Source organism: Vigna unguiculata, chromosome 5 (assembly GCF_037176805.1).
Source record: "Vigna unguiculata cultivar grain cowpea cultivar isolate G323 ecotype 2 chromosome 5, ASM3717680v1, whole genome shotgun sequence".
Taxonomy (NCBI): Eukaryota; Viridiplantae; Streptophyta; class Magnoliopsida; order Fabales; family Fabaceae; genus Vigna; species Vigna unguiculata.
In genome coordinates, this window is record NC_140796.1 from 23,816,777 (window position 1) to 23,836,407 (window position 19,631).

The window sequence follows — 19,631 nt, forward strand, 5'->3', positions numbered from 1 at the left end:
TTGATCAAACCCTAGCAAAGCTCTATGTTAGAAAGAAGAAAAAGAGGAAGTGAGCTGTTTTGCAAGAGATTGTAGAATGAGAAACCAAAAGGCTGAAAGTGAGTCTTTGGGGGCATCCTATGGGCTGGTCCTTAGGCCCAACAGATGGGGCTAGGCCCTTAAACTTTTAAGGCAGAAAAAATGGGTCTTACATTCTCCCCAACAACAAAAATTTTCGACTTCGAAAATTCACCGATGAGATAGGAAGAAAACTATGTTTTCCTCATTTTCTCTGATAACCACCACTCAGACACAACTGATTTAAGAACTCCAACACCTATAGTCACCGGAAACTTTGTTTGTGTGCTAAGTGATATGTGTTCAACTGTGTAGATTGGTTTAGTCACTACTCTCGAAGCAACTCCCAACCTGCAACCTTAGAACTGGAATGCTCCTCCATACCTGCCCAACCAACTTGTATCTGATATACTGACTCACTTACGATATGCTCTCCACTACCCTTGTAGGTTTTTACCAAAGTCTTAGATAACTTCAAGTCTCAAACTAAAGCATGTTAATTATCACTATTGCACCACAACCAACACTCTTAACCACTTTTATGCATAACGACACTTATAACATCTATCTTCCTTTCCTGGCTTCAACCAAGGCAACAAAGTTCACTACCGAGTTATTCTATTTCCAATTTATAACTTTTAGTTGTTTCCATCACCATATCGTTTTGGCATCCTCTCTTCATCTTTGATCCCTTAACTTATAACCATCATTCCACAAAACCTTGGGACCATAACTTTCATTGACTTCAAATTTCTAGTTTGGTTTGTACCAAGCAACTCTACGATACACCTCAAACTAAGATTGCCCAATTTGGCTTTTTCCAAACCTTTTTTGAGAAATTCACTTGTCCTAGTCAAATGAGTAGACCAATGAAACCTTCTCACGTCTTCTCCTCCCAACTCAGACACTTACTTCTCTACCAACTCCTTACTCTTACCTCATCAAACCAAGATCTCGAATCCCCTCCTCTGGTGAAGCATCTACCCTTACTTTCTCATTTCTAGGTTGACATCTTAACTTGAAATCATATCTCAAACCATCTCCTATTTCTCTTCTCTCACTTCCTCCGTGCAACTCTACTCTTCCAACTCTGAATGATCTTTAAACACTCTTAGTTGATGCTCACAAGAACGAAACCTTTGATGTTCTTAGAGAACGGGCCTTCGTAGTGACCACTGGGTCATGAGCAAGATAGTTCTTCTCACACACCTCTTACTGTAAGACCCGCAGATTTTAATTAATTAAATAATTAATTAATTAATTAATGCGGGTAGTAGAAGCCTTTATGGCATTAAATTCTGATTGATATGATGTGGAAAAGTACTAGCTCAAGTGGTTAAGAGTACTTAAATGTGTAAGAGGACTTGGGTTCAAGTCCTATGTATGTCGTTTATGTGTTATTTAATTATTATTATTTTAATGATATGATTAATCACGTTTCTCATGATATAATGCTTAAATTGTATTAGTTCGCATGAAACATGAATTGGCATGATGGTTTAGCATTGACTTGGTATTGGTGTGGTTATGGGTTCAAGCCTTGGAGAACCCAAATTAAACATTATTTTTGGCTATTTTTGGCTTTGGCTTGAATGTGAAGGGTTAAGCTAAACCCTAGAGGAACTAGCAGCCAAGAGTGGCTGTAAAACAGCCCATAATGGGACAATGAATGGCCATTAACAATCAATTAAGTTGCATTTTCGTTTTTGATCATTGATCTAGCTTTAAAGCACCATTTAAAAGGCAAAAGTGAGGTATTAGAAAAGGTTTTGCAAGGCTGAAATTATACCCAGAAACAAAGCACGAAAATTGGAGAGCGGTGAAGTTTAGTGCAGAACTAAGACTGAATTGAGAGGAAACCAAAAAGGGAGGTCATTGGTGATCATTGGAAGCACTCAAGTAATTCACTTTTAAGCAAAATGATCCAGGTTAGGGGAGCTGAATCACGTACTATCTGAGTTTTTATGCATAATTGTATGAGTATAGAATGTATATGTTTGATTTTTCTTAATTGCATTGAAATCTGCGTTTCTGGAATTTTTCCAGAAATCGCTTGGCGGGCTGCTCATAGCCGCCAGGCGGCACATGCTAGTTTAGTGTGTTTTTGGTTCCCTGAGGAACCGCCTGGCAGTGAATCCCTGTATCGCTAGGCGCCACATACCTGCAACCCAGTTTCTGGGTTTAGTGATGAACTACCTGGCGGTGATGAACACCCGCTGGGTGATAGAGGTCGTACCCCACCAAATTAAAACACTTAAAATGCAGTATATGAAAGTGAACCAAGTTGTCCTAACGACCAATATTTTCATTCAAAGCTTTAATTTCCAGATGAACGCAACAATAACAAAGGGGGGGTTGGCAGATTCCGATTCACAACAAACTTCAATTCGCAGATAAATTTAACAGTTATATGAACACACAATAATTCCTTGATTCAATTGAAAGTCCACCAATCACACATTACCAAATTAATTGTTCTATTCGAATTTGCTCTCATGAATCCTAAGTAATCAACTAAGCAAAAATTACCATGGATTCATTGTCATTAAGCACAACAAATTTCAGACAATTAACACCCACATATTTAAGCAAGCTGTGACTAAACTTATAAACATTAAGCATGAATACGAGCCATTAATGTGCACACACGAATTTGAGAATAAGCATGCATCAAATACGTGTTTATCATCTAAACACAACCTGAAACAAAGGCAATTTCGAATGGAACCCCAAAAACGACCAACAATCTCATGGTTTCATTTCAATTTCGTCAAGGAATCAATGCAATAGGGTTAGCTAGACATCAAAATGGAAGAATGAAACACTTCAAATCTGAACCAGAACATCAAAAATCAAAAACCCTAACTTATGAATTCTGAAAACGCAATTTAAGAGCAAAAAGAGAGATTTCAAAGCTTCAATGGAATGTAAAACGGTGTTATCATATATAAATGTGAAAACCCCATTAATGGGTGTTGTTCCAGGTCTATAAAACCCACAAAACGAACTTCCCAAGCAAGAAAACGAATTCAAACCGTAAAACCCTCAATGGGTGCTGTCAAATGTTCATAAAAACGGTAAAAATTAGCTAAAAACGTGAAAAACTACAAGGAGCACCTCCATGGAAGCTTGGAGAGAGAAAATGGAGTTTGGAGAAAGGTAGAAGATGAAGTGTGCGGCTCTTGCATGAAGGAGAAACCTAATTCTCGTGATCCCATCACTCTGCCACTCATATTTACAAAATTGTCACTCTTGCCACTCATATTTACAAAAATGCCACTCTTGGGCCTCTAATGTTGGCCCATTCACTCTAATGACGTGGAAATGACATGGAAATGATGTGGAAATGATGTGGCGACTCTCTTCAACTGAATATTAATGTCCAAGCTCCAAAATTGTTTCACCCAAATACCTAAAAATAATTAAAAACGAAAATTAGGTCAAATAATGCGAAATTAACCCAAATTCAGAACAGTGACCCAATAAAGCCCAACAGATGAAAACACACTAAAGATGAACAATTAAGCACTGAACAACTATCAAATGGGTACACAAGGGCTAGTGGAATGAAGGAAAATAATGACTCATCAAACCCACCAGGCGACGCGAGTCGAATTGACTCGGTTTTGATGTCCTGTGTGTTCTGGAGTGATTTTGATCAGGGAAAAATGTAGTCCTACTTGAGAATTGATGATGTAAGGCGTTATATTGTAGAATTTCATATGGTTGAATGTTCAATTTGATAAAGTGCTATGAAAACCTTTTAGGGGTGAATGTTGGGGTATCTTGATGTATGATTCGACACTAAATACTGTGAATTTGCAGCTGGAATAAGTGATTAATGTGATTAGGTTTTGGATTACTTTGATTGTGATTGAATCTGAATGGAGATTGATAGAAATTAGCAAAGAAGGATGAACGGTGGGGTTACGGGTTCTGGGAAGGAATCTGGAAATGCCCAGATAGTATGCACTGCCTAGCGGCACAGGGATTGCCGCCAGGCGCCAGCGCAGAAGTTACAACACTGCGCGACTAGAATGGGTAAATTGGATCTCGAGAGTTGTTCTGGAAAGAAATGGATTCATGATGATGAAATTTGGGGTCATGGGATCATGAACGTATGAGTTGCCTTTCACTTAAATTGTAGTTAAGTACATGAAATTGTTAGATTGTAAAAGTTGTCGAGACACTGATGGGGTGTGTAATATGGTCAAAATTGTATAGTTTTGATGGGATTTGGTTGGAGGTCAAAGTGAATACTAGCGTTTCTTTAAGATAGGAGCATAAGATGATGCGTTGGTTTAGTATGTTTATAAGCCATGAAGAGGGAAAAATGATAGCAAGCTTAGTGGGAGACATAGGTACTACTTAAAGTAAGGTACAAAATATCTTAGTTGGTATTAGCAATTCGGATAGACTGGAGCTTCAAGTATTGATCTTAATAAAGTTAAATATGAAACTGTCGAAATTGGGAAACTAAGTGTGATGAGATGCCTCTAACCAAGGGACCAATAACAAGAGCCATGGCTAGGATAATACAAGAGGAATGGGCCTTAAATGCGCATGCAAGGCCCAAGATGAACTTCACATGGGCCAAAGAAGATGTGAAGACCTAGCCTAGGACACTTTGCTTGTAAATACTAGATTAGGATTTTATTTTGGGCTTTGTATTTTGGGCTTAGTAGAATAGGGTTTTCTTTGGGCCATGTATTGGGCCTTAGAGGAAATTGGGTTTTAGAAGTAATTTTGGACCAAAAAAGGGAATTGGGCCAAATGGGCCAAGAGTAGTGTGTCTACTCTAGAAAAGCCTATAAGCTTCTCAAACTTCCTCTCCAAGGATGAGAGTTAGCTTCCCATGGCAAGACAAGTGTGACTTGCTTAGGTGGCAAGTCACACCTCCCACATGCTCCTTTTTGGCTCCAAAATTCAACTTTCTAGACTCCTTTTTCCCTCCACTTTTTGGAGACTCCTTGGTCACATTTTAGCCTATAAATAGAGAGCTTAGGACCCTTGTATTATTATTCATAAATATAGTAGAGAAATTCTGTTGCGATGACTCCATACTCCTCTCTTTTTATGAATCAACTTAGGCTAGAGTTCTCCTTCTTGGTTTCCTCTAGCCCCCTTCCTTGAGTGTTGGCCCAACCTCACTTAAGAGCTTCTCTAAACACCATTGCTGCACCACTTCTCCTCTCATCTTCTAACTTCCGCACCTTCATCCTTCTCCATGGAAGCTTCATCAATTCCGCATGGCTTCTCCTTGGCTTCCTTACTCTTAAAGATGGACTCATCAAAGTGGTTGGAGATACATTAGTAATTAGCCAAACTTGTAAGAAATGACATGACATGATAGACTTGGTGAGCTCTACATCGGGTGCTAGAAGTCTACTAACATTGGAAAATCTGAGTTAGAGAACACAAACTAGAAGAATCAGTTGTTCTGATACAGCGCCTGGCGATGGAGGGAATACGCCAGGTGATAGTCGTGCAAACAGAAAGCACCTGAACTGGAGGCGCCTGGCAGCATGAGTGGTTTCGCCAGGCGATGGCCTTTCAATAGGGGGCTGCTGGGTCTTATACGCCTGGCAATGAGGGCCTTTCTGCCAGGCGGTCCCTATAGCGAGAACTAACAAGAGGCGTTGTGCGCTTGGCGGTACGCGTCACCCGTCAGGTGATCTACGAGATGGCAGCGCCTGGCGGCACGTGTCCCCCGCCAGGCAATTTTGCTGCTGCAGATTTGAGTTGTTGACTCTATAGGCGTGGTCTACAAGGCTTCTAGTGATGCTTTAAAGGTGGGTTTGCTGGTGTTCCTTTAGTTATGGCTCAGAACGTATCCCTTGAGTTGTGGCTCGGGATAGGGGTTAAACCACGTGGTATTCTTTGAGTTGTGGCTCGGAATAGCATCTCTTGAGTTGTGGTTAGGGATGGCGGATGAACACGAGGAACCCTTGAGTTGTGGGTCGGGTTGGCGAGTGTTGCCGGTGTGAGTGTGCTGGTTGTGGCCAGTACGAATGGGTCCTGATAGATTGCCCTCCTCAGTGGTTGATTGACGAGTTTGGTAGTCTTGGGTGTTGACATAAGAAGCCAAGGTGGTTTGCTTCTTGAAGATTTTATGAAGATTGAATGAAGCTCTTTTGAACTATCTTGAAGCCATAAACATTGGAATGAAGTCTACATTGATGAAGGAAAGGAGATTTGATGATATTCATGGTCATCAAGGCTGGAATGTGTGCTCTCCATGTAGTTACATCATTTAGAAAGTGTACTTTAAGTTTGTAATTCATGTTGTAGACCTTAAAGCATTAATTAGATGTAGTTTGGTCTTTGTTGTGTTTTTAATCTGTTGAATGGTTTTTCAACAGGTTAAAATGTCTCTTTTAATTTGTTGAATGGCTTTTTAACAGGTTAAAAGGTTGGCTGCAATAGTCTTAAACTGCAATAAATTCAATCACTTGATTTAGTTTTTAATCGACTGATTTCACTTAAGTCAAGTGAAATTAACCGATTGATTTGAAAATCAACCTGTTGAATTTCGTAACAGTTTGACTATAAAAGCTGTGATTTTCGAAAGAGAGGTCTATTGATCATTTTAGAGCACGATTTGGTTCTGGAAACTTGTGGAAACTCTCTCCTTCGTGATCATAGGTGTTGCAGCTGTTGATGATTGATCTTGGATCAATTCTTGAAGCTTTTGGCTTGGTTTGAAGCTTGGAGAAAGTGGTTTGTGGTAGGCAAGGATGTGCTACCACTAAGGTTTGATCTTTCTCAAGCTTTGTGTGTGTGCCTGGTGGTTTTCTAGGTCTACAAGAGGGTTCTTGTTGTGCTGGTGTGATTCTTGTGTGATTCAAGGGTCTTTTTGTGGTGTTTTTGCATATTTTGGAAGTGTAAGGGTGGATACTTTGTAAAACTTTTGAAATAGTGCAAAGTCAAGCTAAGGTTGCCTTGACAAACTGGATGTAGCTCAAGTTTGAGTGAACCAGTATAAAAATTCGTGGTGTCCTCTCTTCTCTAACCTTTCTCTCTTGCATTTTCATTTTAAAGTTTCAAGAACTTGTGCTTTAATCATCTTTTTCATGTTCTTGCATGTTTTCATAGCATCTGAAGCATTGAGCATGTTTGTATAATCATTTGGAACTGGTCTTAATCATTCTTGAGCATTGTTTCTGGTTTAAAATTCAAATTCGCATTTCTGCAGTTTTCCCAGTATTTTAGTCGACTGTTTTTCAATTTCAATCGATTGATTATACCAGAACAGAATCTGTTTAGTAAAATCAATTTGTTAACTCTGTTTTTGATCAATTGAAAGTGTATAGTTCAGTGTTGTTTGCATCCTAACTTGGTGATCTAATTGATTCAATTAAAGGTGGTTTTTAGATTGCAAAGATAGCCTAAAGTTTTAACTAGCCAATTCAACCCCCCCCTTCTTGGCTTTTCAACCATTTCAAAACTAACATTGGGACGTTGCGAACTATGTTCGCATTTGGGAACTCCACTTGACATTACGGTATATGATCCATGGCAATGGTTCCTGCACGTGCTCTATCGGTTGTGGCCGATAGATATGGCAACAAGTCATCTTGAAGTAATCACTAGAAGGGGTAGAACACGAACATCCTGGTGGTGGCAAGGTAGTATGAATTAAAAAGGGATGGAATTCATTTGGATAATTGGGTTGCTTATATACATATATATATATATATATATATATATATATATATATATATATGCGTTAAATATGTGTATGCTATTTATATGCTTTATTTATTAACCCCACCCTATCTGCTTGTGATTGGTGATGATCGTGTACCCTGTACACGTGAGCAGATGATGTTGATGCAGGTGGTTCTGGTGGAGCTTAGCTGTGGAGAGGGGATAGCTCAGGAATCTTTTACTTTTATTTTTATTGGTTTTGAAATGAGTTGTAAACCCATACGGGTGTTTGTTTTATAACCTTCTAGTTTTGAGAATTATGGATTTGAGTACTTTTTATTTAATTTAATAAAGTTGAAATTTCCCGCATTTTTGGGATATGAGGTATTATTAAATGTAACTTGTTATTTTAATTTTCTTTATTTTATTAAAATCCGTAATATCCTGACGGGATGTTACACTTACCATTCATAAACATCACTTGTCACCATCCCGCTGCGCTACTCTGATCCATACACAAGGTCACTTGTTTGTTTACTCAAAATGATGATCCTTTCATGTTTGTCATGACCAAGAAGCAATCGTCGTTGAGAAACCTTCCTCTAAACCTCTATAAAACTTGCAAACTCTTCAAACCCTTCCTTCTTATTGTCTTAGCATCCCATTTCCTCAACATCGGATCCACCCTTTGTAAAACCATATGTCCTACTAGTCACTCTAACCTTAGTCAATATTCTCCTTGAACATTCTGAAGACCCTCTTTGCACTTGAGAACTTGTTGCTAAACCTTGATGATACCGTCAACCTATTTGAAATTTCTTACCTTCACCATGTTTCCACTCTTTAAAATCATAGGCCCGAAGAGTCAATCCGCCCTTATCCAACATTTACCCTTGAACAATCTATCCTACCACCACCTCTCCTCTAAGATCTACCAAACTTGTAGATAGTCAGGTTATCCTACTGAGTCCATACCACTATATCCCTAACAACCCTTCACCTACTTCTTTTACCTCGTGCTCTGAGCATGAATATCCAATTTGGAATATTGGCATTGGTTCTACCTCAAACATCAACGCATTAGTGAACACCACCCCTTCCTTGGTGGAAATTCCAGTACCTATTTTGAAGCCATGTTTAGAAACTTTTCCGTAGTTGAGATCCTTTGTGTCCAATCTTCCCTTGCCTTTGTTAAAATCCTCTGATTTGCATGACACTATGCCTCCACCTTTCAACTTGTCCCTCGCCTGATACAGAACCACTAACTTCTCTCCTTGAATCGAAGGACATCACTCTGCGGGGCATCTATCTGATAGGAATGAGGTTTAGAAATACATCCAATTCATCTTTGATATTATATCCCACCCTTACCAAGGGAACAATTCAAATCGACTTGAATTTGAATCCTCGGACCACTACAGGACAAACCAAAAACTTGAAGAGTCTTCACTTGATTATAACTATTGTAAAACCACCGTCTTAATTCTTACTCCCCCTTGCATTTGACCCTGACTCGTTCACCATATTGGCGACACCAAGAGGTATACGACCCCAAGAAAAACCGACCCTTAGTCCAAGCATCACCTTCGTAATCTGCACATTTGGATGAGGTTATTCGTGCTAACCACCTTAGCATTACCTATCGTAGACACCATGTCAACAACTCAAAACTTTTCTTTTCATTTCCTCCATCATTGTGCTCGGACATCAATTGGGTTGTCCTTCCATTCAAGAATAACCTTTAAAGATATGCCTCTCCTTCTGGTTCACGAAACCTCTCACCTTATATCTAAGGTCAATTGTTCTGCTCTCGGGAACTACTTTTCCTTGAAACATCCTACTAACAATTTGAAAAGACCATTCATCACCTTCTGACTATTGAACCTAGTATGAAACCTTTATGCCACATCTTTCCTATCCACAATTTATTTTCCCCCTACTTAGGAGAATTCATCTTAGCTGACTGATTCCATCAACTCTTATCCATCTCCGCCCTCCACTAGAGGGTTTGCCGTCTTTTTACACTTCACTGTCTTCTCCTTTCTTAATCTTCTCACTGTTAAGCAATCTCACCACCTTCTGCAACTTGTGGTTTGCCAATTTCGCCTCTTCTACCAATCCAAGAAGGCACTAGATATAACCATACTATTATATCTGATGACACTTCTCCTAACACTGTGTATCCACATAGCTCTGAACCTCAACATTGTCAAGATGTAAAATCAAGTCGATTTCCTCAAACGATGTTACACTTGCATGCACTGGTACCTTTCATTGTTCTAACCTTTGGATTCAACTCCTTTCAGAAAACTTGTAGTATTTGTTTCCAAGAACCTATCCTTGAAGCTCCCTCTGACCAAACGTTGTCTTATGAACTCTAGCATCTTCTCCGGTCTATTAACCCAAAACTTAGCTTTCCTTGCTTTACGATATACACTATACCTCAACTTCCTATCTCTGAGGCAAGAAGTTGTCTCAAGGACCTCATCCAACACTTGTAGAGGTAAGTAGACCAAGTTGACATTGGATCTGCATTCCCTTATCTCCGTAGACACCATACACAAAGCATAGAGGTGTAACAAGACAAACCAGAACATACAAAGCAACACCCCATCATCTACAGACAACCAAACCTTTTGTCTATCACCCTTCTTCCCCCAAACCATTAGAATTAAGAAAGGAAATCAACCTTTGATCCAATCATGAGTGTGCACCCTCATTACTTTATCAAGAGGTTTTATGTTCCTAATACTTTCGGTTTCACAGACAAACTCTACCAAACTCGAACTCTAACACTAACAAGGCATGACAAACCCAGAACCCTCAGGTCATCCTATAGACGAACCGCTCTAATACCATAAATGTAACATCCCATCATCGTACATATTATAATATACAAGGGCACATGACTTAAAGTATAAGGATTTCGTAGCCATCCAAGTATTAAATAAAGAAAACTAAGGCACACCATTTTACCCTTAACATACAAAAAGATTCAACAGATGACCAAAAGCTTGCTCAAAAGCAAGGGATTACAATATAATAATAACTCTTCAACATGGGCTCAACAGCGAGCCCAACACCAAACCATGCCCAACTAAGCTGCAGCATTCCTGTCGCCACTATGATCACCAAAAGTTCTCACACTTGCTCACACCAATAAATTGATGATCATCGCAAAACGAGAAAACCACACACGAGACACACAAGCAAAAAGAAAGGGTAAGCTAGAGTGAAAAAGGGTTTTATCATACAATTTAAAAGTCAAGATATCATAAATCAACCAAGCATATGATGACCAACAAGCAAGACTCTAAGACTCAATTATCCAAATACATATAATTAGTCAGAATCACTTAATGCTTGCACTTGTGGTGGCCTCTACTACTCTGAAAGCCATTGCCAATATGTTTCACCCTACCACGCACAATGTTGGCCTTAAAAAATCTAAGGCCATTATCCTGCCAAAGACTAGGGCCTCCTACTACTCTCACCACTCGAGTTAGTACGCTCTACATGAGACTAACTGACTCTTTAGAGTTTCAGGATGCAATCCTTACTTGAATCCTTACTAAATTATATAATGAGGCACCACCATGAAACCTTCATGGAATTACATCCTAACCATGAGGCACCACCATGAGCTCCCACCAAAAAGGTCATGGAATTACGTCCTGACCATGAGGCACCACCATGAGCTTCCACCAAGGAGGTCATGGAATTACGTCCTAACCATGAGGCACCATCATGAGCTCTCACCAAGAGGGTCATGGAATTACGTCTGAATCATGAGGCACCACCATGAGCTCTCTCCAAGAGGGTCATGGAATTACGTCCTGACCATGAGGCACCACCATGAGCTCTCACCAAGAGGGTCATGGAATTACGTCCTAACCATACCATAATCATGCATCTTCAACCCAATCATAGAATTATCATGTATACCAATCTCATGCAATTATACAACCAACCATCCAACCATGTTTCATACGCATATCATGCCAAGCTCATCAATCCCATATCCCAATATAACATATAAAGCATACAAGGTATCATACTTGAACTGTTTAAAGCAACCAATCATTCAATCATGTGAAACATACATGTATCCAACCAACCCTGTCAATCTCGCTCAGGCAAAGGAGCTCTCGCTCAAGTGAGAGGAATCCATCGCTCAAGCTACTAGATTTCGCTTGGGCGAGAATGCATACAGAGGGCACGTCGAGGTCTTGGTCAAGCTAGCCCATCTCGCCCAGGTGACACTACTCTCGCTCAAGCGAGTGGCCTTCGTTTAAGCGAGCCCTCAAATTATAGAGAAGGGTGGGTTATAGTTGTTCTCGCTCAGGCTAGAGCTTTTCGCTTAAGCGATAGCTTTTCATTTTGAGCGACCAACAGCTTGCCTGGGTGAGTTTAGCAGAACCTCCCCTACTATCGTGCGTGACAAGACAGAAAACCATCCCGAACAACATACAAATCTTTTTCATGCCATTAAAGCACATTAAAATCATTTGGAGCACTAAACAGATACAAACCGAGTAATGTATTTATAAAAGCATGAAAAGTATAGCATCCCTAACCTGAACAGATGCTAGCGGAAGGTACAAGCACATAATAGACAATTACTACAACTCCAAGAACTGATTTGTGAGCTGGAAATACTGACACCAGAACCAAAAATGAGATTACTAAGATAACCCTAGTCGGAACCACGACAACAGAGCTAGGGAAGTGAAAATACCCGTTGGGGATTAACTTACATGGAATAAACGGAGCTTAGCTACCTCGGAGGGCACCCTTGATCAAACCCTAGTAGAGCTCTTTGTTAGAGAGAAGAGAAAAAGGAAGTGAGTTGTTTTACAAGAGATTGCAGAATGAGAAACCAAGAGGCTGAAAGTGAGTCTTTGGGGGCACCCTATGGGTTGGCCCTTAGGCCTAATAGATGGGGTTAAACGCTTAAACTTTTAGGGTGTAAGGTACTAGCCAAAAATTGCTTATTTAAAATAAAAAAAAGAAAGTACTAAACAATACAACTCAAATAAACAATAACCTGACTCAATTAAAATAAACAATACAACATGACATAATTAAAGCATCTCAAAACTATAACCCGTGTTAGCATTTCCCATTCCTCAGTTTCTCAACTTTCAACCCTTACGTTAGACACCTCTTGATTCTACACACTTTGGTGAGTACACTGATCGACCTTTGTTGTACGAGTGTCTACTCGCCCCTTCGACTACATGTCACCACCTAAAAGTCCACACGTGGGAATGAATTGCCACGACCATATTCCATGACACCAAGTGGAGTTCCCCAAAACGAACCGAAGTCTGTAGTTGTCCTCAGACTACCAAACTCAATCAGGTGCACTGAAGAGGGCAATCATCCGAAACATCGCCATATGAGCCACGATCTCGCACACTCCACTGGACTTCCTAAACCACCAGGCTACAACCTCGAATGGCCACATGTTACCTTAATACAAGTTACACTCGTAACTGGGCCCCCAACCAAAGCATCGCATCAGGAACTTCCTCCAAAACTGCCTGGCACGCCTCTCGCTTCGCTAGGCGGAACTTGGTTCTAGACCGCCTGGCGCACCTCTCGCGCCGCCAGGCTCCAAGTGTCATTCAAGGCTTCGGCCACACCTCTTCCACCTGGCGGAACCAACACTGTCGCCAGGCGCCACGCGCGTACAGTGGCCACTGCCACTATTTTAGGTAGCTATCACCTGGCGGCTCACCCACGCCGCCAGGCGCCATACTAGTAGCGCAATTGCTACTGGTTTTTGGCATTTAGAACAGGTCCTAAAGGACCCCATTCACACAACACACCAAATTATAGCACAAGTATGGTTTTCCGGTCATAGTTTTATAACTAGATCATAATACACCCATTGAGTCATGCCATTAAATTAATTATTATCATGCCCACATACTCTCTTTCATTTACTACTTTAAACATGCCACATTCCACTCAACATTCTCCATGTCTTATAATCATATAGTCTAATATTTATGTAAACTCATACCACCACAATTTGGTCAATATTGCACATAAACTTTAATAACAAAACCACCACCACAACGACCAATGTCTAGGGATAACGCACCATCCATACCATATCACATAAATTAATCTCACTCTTATTACCAAATTAGCATACATTCTGAATTATAGCCTATCACATACAACCAAACATTTAAAAACAGCCACTACACTATATCACACTTCACAACTTTCACTTAGCATATTTTCTCAATTAATAGCATATCCTTACTCAAACAATTGGAAAAATACCACACATCAATTGGAATATAATCAATCCAATTTCAACTCAAGTAAGGTCCCCAATTAGGTATTGAAAACATCTGGATTAGTACAGCCAACCACTTTTAGGCTCATTGCAAAGTTATACATAACTTCATCCATATACATACGCGTTTAATTTTCCATACTTTCTGCATACTAATTCAATTTCACTTAGAATTATTCAATAACGTCCAAAACGCAAAACTTTCAGAACAAACATCAAATGTGTCCTTGTTCTGAGGTGTTGCCTGGCAGCAGTTCCGATCACCAGGCGGTGCATCCAAAACTGGCCTCTGGCTAGATTTTTCCACACCTGTATGCACCCTAAAAACCCAATTCACACTTCTAGCATAGTTCGTGTCATGATTTTAATGTTCAAATTCACTCAAGTTCATGCTAATCCATCTTAATATCATTTTCATGAAAACAATACTTCAATCCTAAACAAAAAACATATTTCATCATTACCAATTTCCACATGAACCCTAATTCCCAACCATGGTCACGATTCATTCATTATTGCACCAATTCATACAATTTTCGTCATGTACATACATGTAAATGTTTATAAATTGATATAAAGATTACAACCAAGCACCATCAACATCACATAACACCAGTAAACATAGCAACTAGGTGAGCCAACATGTGTCGCCTGGCGGGCAGCACGTAACTGCCAAGCGGTTCATAGAGAAAACCCAAAATTAGGTTCTAGAGCATGCGTCGCCTGGCGGGCTCCCTCAACACCACCAGGCGGTTTTTGGAATTTTCCAGAAACACAACGAAATTCAAACGAAAACGTAGAAAGACACACACCATTCATCAAGTTTAGCACGAAATCATATATTTAACATACAAAACACAAAATAGAACTCCCTTAACCTGAATATTCCTTGTTCAATTGACAAATGCTAAAATCTCCTTTCTTTTGGTGTTGGCAACGTGACTTCCTTAGGTTAGCTTCACACCACTGCAATTAGTCTCCCAATTCAGCCCACACGCTCAGAATCATTCTCCCCTCAATACTCACACCTTGCTAGACTCCTAAGCACTCTCTCTCCCTCCCAATTCCCACTAAATTTTTGCCTTAATGAGACTTGATGGAGAAAAAACGAATTTGGCATTAAGGAAGAATAAATTGACATTCAAGGCTCATTAGGAGTGGTCTTTCCGGCCTTTCTTGGCTGCCTATTTGTAGCTAGGGTTTTGGTGTCCTTTCACCTTCATGCCAAAAATTGATTTTAGTAAAAAGAAAGTTATTTTGCTTAAGCCAAGGTTTGAAAACACAACCATCAAGTTTCAAAGCAAGTGCACAACCAATTCAACCAAATCATGTTTCATGATAATTTATATAAATCTAGAGTTTTATACCCTCTTATCACGCTCAAACAAATCATAAGAAAACAACAAAATTAAATAACACACAATTGGTATACATAAGACTCAACTCAAGTCCTCTCACACAATTAAGTATACAATTAAGTATTCTCAATCATTTGAGCTAGTACTTTTCCACATCATGGAAGTTAGCATTTAATACCATAAAAACTTTCAGTACCCGCATTTATTATTAAATAATTATTTATTTAATTCTTTAAATTGTTCAGATCTTACAAAATATCTTACATAGGACAAAAGAAGTGAGTCTTACATCGATAGCATATATATGAAATTTATCTCTACTTTCGCTTGCTGACTAAACACGAACAATTTTCTTCTTGAAGTGTTTTGTTGGTTTAGAAAATTTAGTAACATTTATTACTGATTTAAAACGTTGCCTTTCAATTAAAGCACGATCATATCTATGTTCTTATGATTCATATCTTTATTTTAAGAATTCATAACTTTTTACTGTTATTCCTTCTATGTTATTTCTGTTTTGTTTGTAGTAAAATTTCACTACTAATAAAAGATCTTGTACGGTTTAAAACTGTGTTATGAGTATTTTATTTTCGTATTTTCATGAAAAGTTCTTCTAAAATTTAAAATATAGTGAATTAATTTAATCAAAATACTTGTTACATTTCACACATGCTCACTCTTTTCTTACATGCGCCCGTGGTGCCTGTAAATCGCTAAAATGTGAGAAAATCTACCAACCACCCAATTAAAGTAATCTAAATAAAACACCATCTTCATTAAAATTCCAAAGTGAGTATTCATATAGATGCCAGTTCCACAAGCTGATCTACCTGTATCCATACAAACAAAATTAACACAAACAGAATTTCCCTTTCTGTACAAAGTGAGTATGCTTGCCGAAAATATAGCACAATTTCCAAACAAAGGATAAAATTTAATCTAGTGGAGCAGACAGAGTTTGCACATCTCACACACTGTATATGTATGTATATATTATCTGAATCTTACAATGATAGAACCTGAGACAAGAGAGGCCAAGGCAAAGGCCACAAAAGCAACCAAAGACAAAGCCACAGATGCATTTGCCATGTAGGGGAACTTGTCCTCGCCCCAATTGGATATCCAGTCATAAGCTCTAGTGGCAGCCGATGATGATGATGACATAAGAAGGTATGTCAATATCTGCATTTTAAAACCAGAACTTCAGCAACTGGTAAGGTTTATAATCAACGATTATAAGTTCAATTAGAACGTCTAGAGTAGAAGTGAGCATTTAGCCTATAATCTTAGCCATCCTTTTAATAAATATTCATTCTAGAAGTGAGACAAAAAAATCATAAATCAGCACTCATTATGGTAAGGTTAATACTACCACCATCATTTATTTCTTGCTGGTGAAAAAACAAGAATGGATGTATACAGTATAGTCCATTTCTATAGCAGTGAGGTGATTTTTATTTGGTTACCTTTGAACCAAAATTTGCTATAAAGACAGTTGACATATTGAAACAAGTAGTATGTGTTTGGATTTCTATTTTATTGACAATACTTCTTCGTTAATGCATTGAAAAGTGCAATATTTCTGTTCAATGCTGCTCTAATGGCTTTCCAAACAAACTTATTGCAGTTGAAATAACGTGTTGAAAGAATTAAGTTTTAAAATTCTTCTGTAAGAAAATCAATTACATGACGTTTTGTAATATCGGAATTTACAAATTTTTTGAAACTCAAGAATTAAAATTTTAACCCTTACTATTGTTTGAAGTGAGCGTTTTAGTCTCAAATTGAGTTTCATTATTTAAACAATAAAAAAAATAACAGACTACCTCGAATTTAGAGTAACTTTATTTTCGGTCTTTCAAATTTAAAATTGACCCTTTTAGTCCTTGTAATTTGAAAATAAAAAATGCTTCTTCTTGTCCTTTTCCCTTAATATCATTAAGGATTTTGCTTAGATGACTTACAATTATAAGTTGTTTGCATAACAACCTAATTCGATTTTGCATTCTTATCATCAGCCTACTTCGAATTACTCAAGCTGACTTTTATGTACATAATAAAACATTTGAGTCGAGGGTCTAAATCAAGTCTTTTTTTTTTTCAAATTACAATAACTCATTTGAAACAAACTCAACTCAAAATTGAAGGACTAATTATTGAAGATATATAAATACTCCAAAATTAAAGGACATAACTTTTTGTTGTCCCATTCCACTGTTTTTACTGAACATTTTACCATCATAGTAAAGTTCGACTTCAGACAACCCAAAATTGATTTTAGCAAACTGTGTTGTAAGACAGCTAACAAGAAAGAAAAGTATAGATGGGGTATGAATTAAAAAATCAATAAGACAAATGACCAACTTTAAGAAAGCAAACGACAACACAAAACATGGAAAGAGAGTAAAAAGGTGTCCGAAAGGTGTTATACTTTACATTTCTCACAGGATTGATTATTAGTTTTCACAAACAAATATTCCCAACTCCCACTCCCGTCAACTCAACTGAACAATAGTCTTCGGTTGTGGTTCCTCAAATCATTCAATTATCATCATTATCGAGCACAAATCACGCAAGCACCAAGCAACACAACAAAATTTCTGATTGAATAAATTCAAAAGCCAAGCGAGGCTTCTATCGATAGTGAACTAGTTGGTAGATAAAACACCATTAAAATCAAAGAGAACAGAGTAATAGCTTTACCTGATCCAGTGCAAAAGTGAAATAACCCCATAGCTGGTGATCCACCACGTGCTTTCCCGTAGCCAAGTACCGCCACAGATCACAAATCTGCAGCCCAGAATGCATAAATCCAATCACATTCACTGACAAACTATACCTGCAAAATCAAACACAAGATATAAAACCAACCCCTTAACTCGTTATTACATAAACAACTAGCTAGATCGACCTCAGTAATATACTACCTGAATTCCTTGTACAAATAGAAAGAGTCGAGAGCCCAACCGCGTTTCTTATCAGCGGCCAGCACCGAGAAAGATGCCAAGCAGAAAACAAAAGCGGTTATTCGAAGACCCAACAAGAGCTTGCTCCACGACGCGATTTTTTTCGTCTTTAACAAACCAGACACATCCGGTCTCAGTCGTCGATTACCGGCGGCTCCGGTGGCTTCTTCGACGTCCTTTACGAAACCCTCCTCGGCACCAAGATCGACCTTGGTCACCACCGCGTGCTCCACTTGGAACCGATGAGCCGTAACCACCGGCGGAGAGAGATGCTGGTCGGCGATCGAGAAGTGGCCGTCCGAAATCGACGAGTCAGATGACGATTCGGGTGGCTGCTTTTGAGGGTGCGGGGAGGAGTGGCCATCGGAGATGGGCGAATCGGTGAGAGAATGAAGTGGCGGCGAAGGGGATTTGTGGGTTCGGAGGGAAGGAGAACTGACAGTGATGGATGGTGAGGGTTCCGAAACAGAGTAGAATTGATTTTCTTCGTTTCTCTTTTGCTCTGGGTCCTGTGCTTCTTGTGTGTCCCCTGAAACCTTTTCGGTTGGTTCCGTTGCTTTTTCTTCTAAGTTCTCTTTCTTCATTTCTTTTTCGGCTGATCTTTCTCACTCATTTGTTGGGTTTAGAAAAGAAATCTCTAACCCTCAAGCGACTTACACCTCTCCCAGTGGGAAAGTACTAATTTACTGTTTTTTTCTCAGTAAATTTTCGTAGTGCTAATACCTCACCATGTTGATTATCATCTCTAACATGTTCACAACACAATTAGCCTTTAGTAAGGATCATTTGTAACGCAAGAATTCAATAGAAGAAAAAACATACAATAAAAGATTGACGGACTAGGCCAATACATAATAAGTAAATCAATTACATTGCAAGTGTCTCTATAATTCAGGCAACGTTGTCCCACTGGGTGAATTAATGATGTCTACTAGCAAAATTGCTTAGGGTGCTAGTTTTCCAATCTAGAAATCTGAGTAAAATGAACACAAAAATATAATGAATACCACTGCTTGGCATATGTACTATACGGTGCCAACACTAAAGATACAGATAAGATAATATTTCTTTACACAACAAAGTCTTTGTATAATCGGCAACGAGAGCGGAGTCAAGCATCTGGCACCGAGTGCTACTCATCTTATGCGCAGATGTTGTGTGTTGTCGGATCTTCCGGTAACACAAAACAAAGGCCTATACAACACCTCATACAACTATGCCAAGAACAAACTATGATAGTGGTAGTTTAAAAAGATAGTTAACGCACTCAACATATTACCTTAG

At 38.9% G+C, this 19,631-nt stretch overlaps 1 protein-coding gene across 2 annotated transcripts; it reads right to left on the bottom strand.

Moving 5' to 3' along the window:
* Positions 1–16,132: 16,132 nt before the first annotated feature.
* LOC114186312 (CASP-like protein N24) lies at positions 16,133–19,426 on the bottom strand. Of its 2 annotated transcripts, XM_028074369.2 has the most exons (4): positions 19,219–19,305; positions 18,309–19,092; positions 18,085–18,220; positions 16,133–16,563 (listed from the first exon to the last, which is right to left on the bottom strand). In XM_028074369.2, exons 2-4 carry the CDS (start codon positions 18,929–18,931, stop codon positions 16,375–16,377), a joined length of 948 nt encoding a protein of 315 aa, XP_027930170.1. In that variant the 5' UTR covers positions 18,932–19,092; positions 19,219–19,305; the 3' UTR covers positions 16,133–16,374. The 2 variants fall into 2 exon arrangements, with proteins under 2 accessions (XP_027930170.1, XP_027930169.1); XM_028074368.2 differs by having other exon boundaries at positions 18,309–19,426.
* Between the last annotated feature and the right edge of the window lie 205 nt (positions 19,427–19,631).

What these genes read in the sequence shown, in the direction of transcription:
- LOC114186312 (XM_028074368.2), bottom strand. Translation starts at nt 18,931, where the DNA reads ATGAAGAAAGAGAACTTAGAAGAAAAAGCAACGGAACCAACCGAAAAG. An exon ending in TATTTGTACAAGGAATTCAG is followed by an intron (nt 18,221 to 18,308) that starts GTAGTATATTAC and finishes TTGATTTTGCAG; the next exon opens with GTATAGTTTGTCAGTGAATG. An exon ending in TCACTTTTGCACTGGATCAG is followed by an intron (nt 16,564 to 18,084) that starts GTAAAGCTATTA and finishes TTTAAAATGCAG; the next exon opens with ATATTGACATACCTTCTTAT.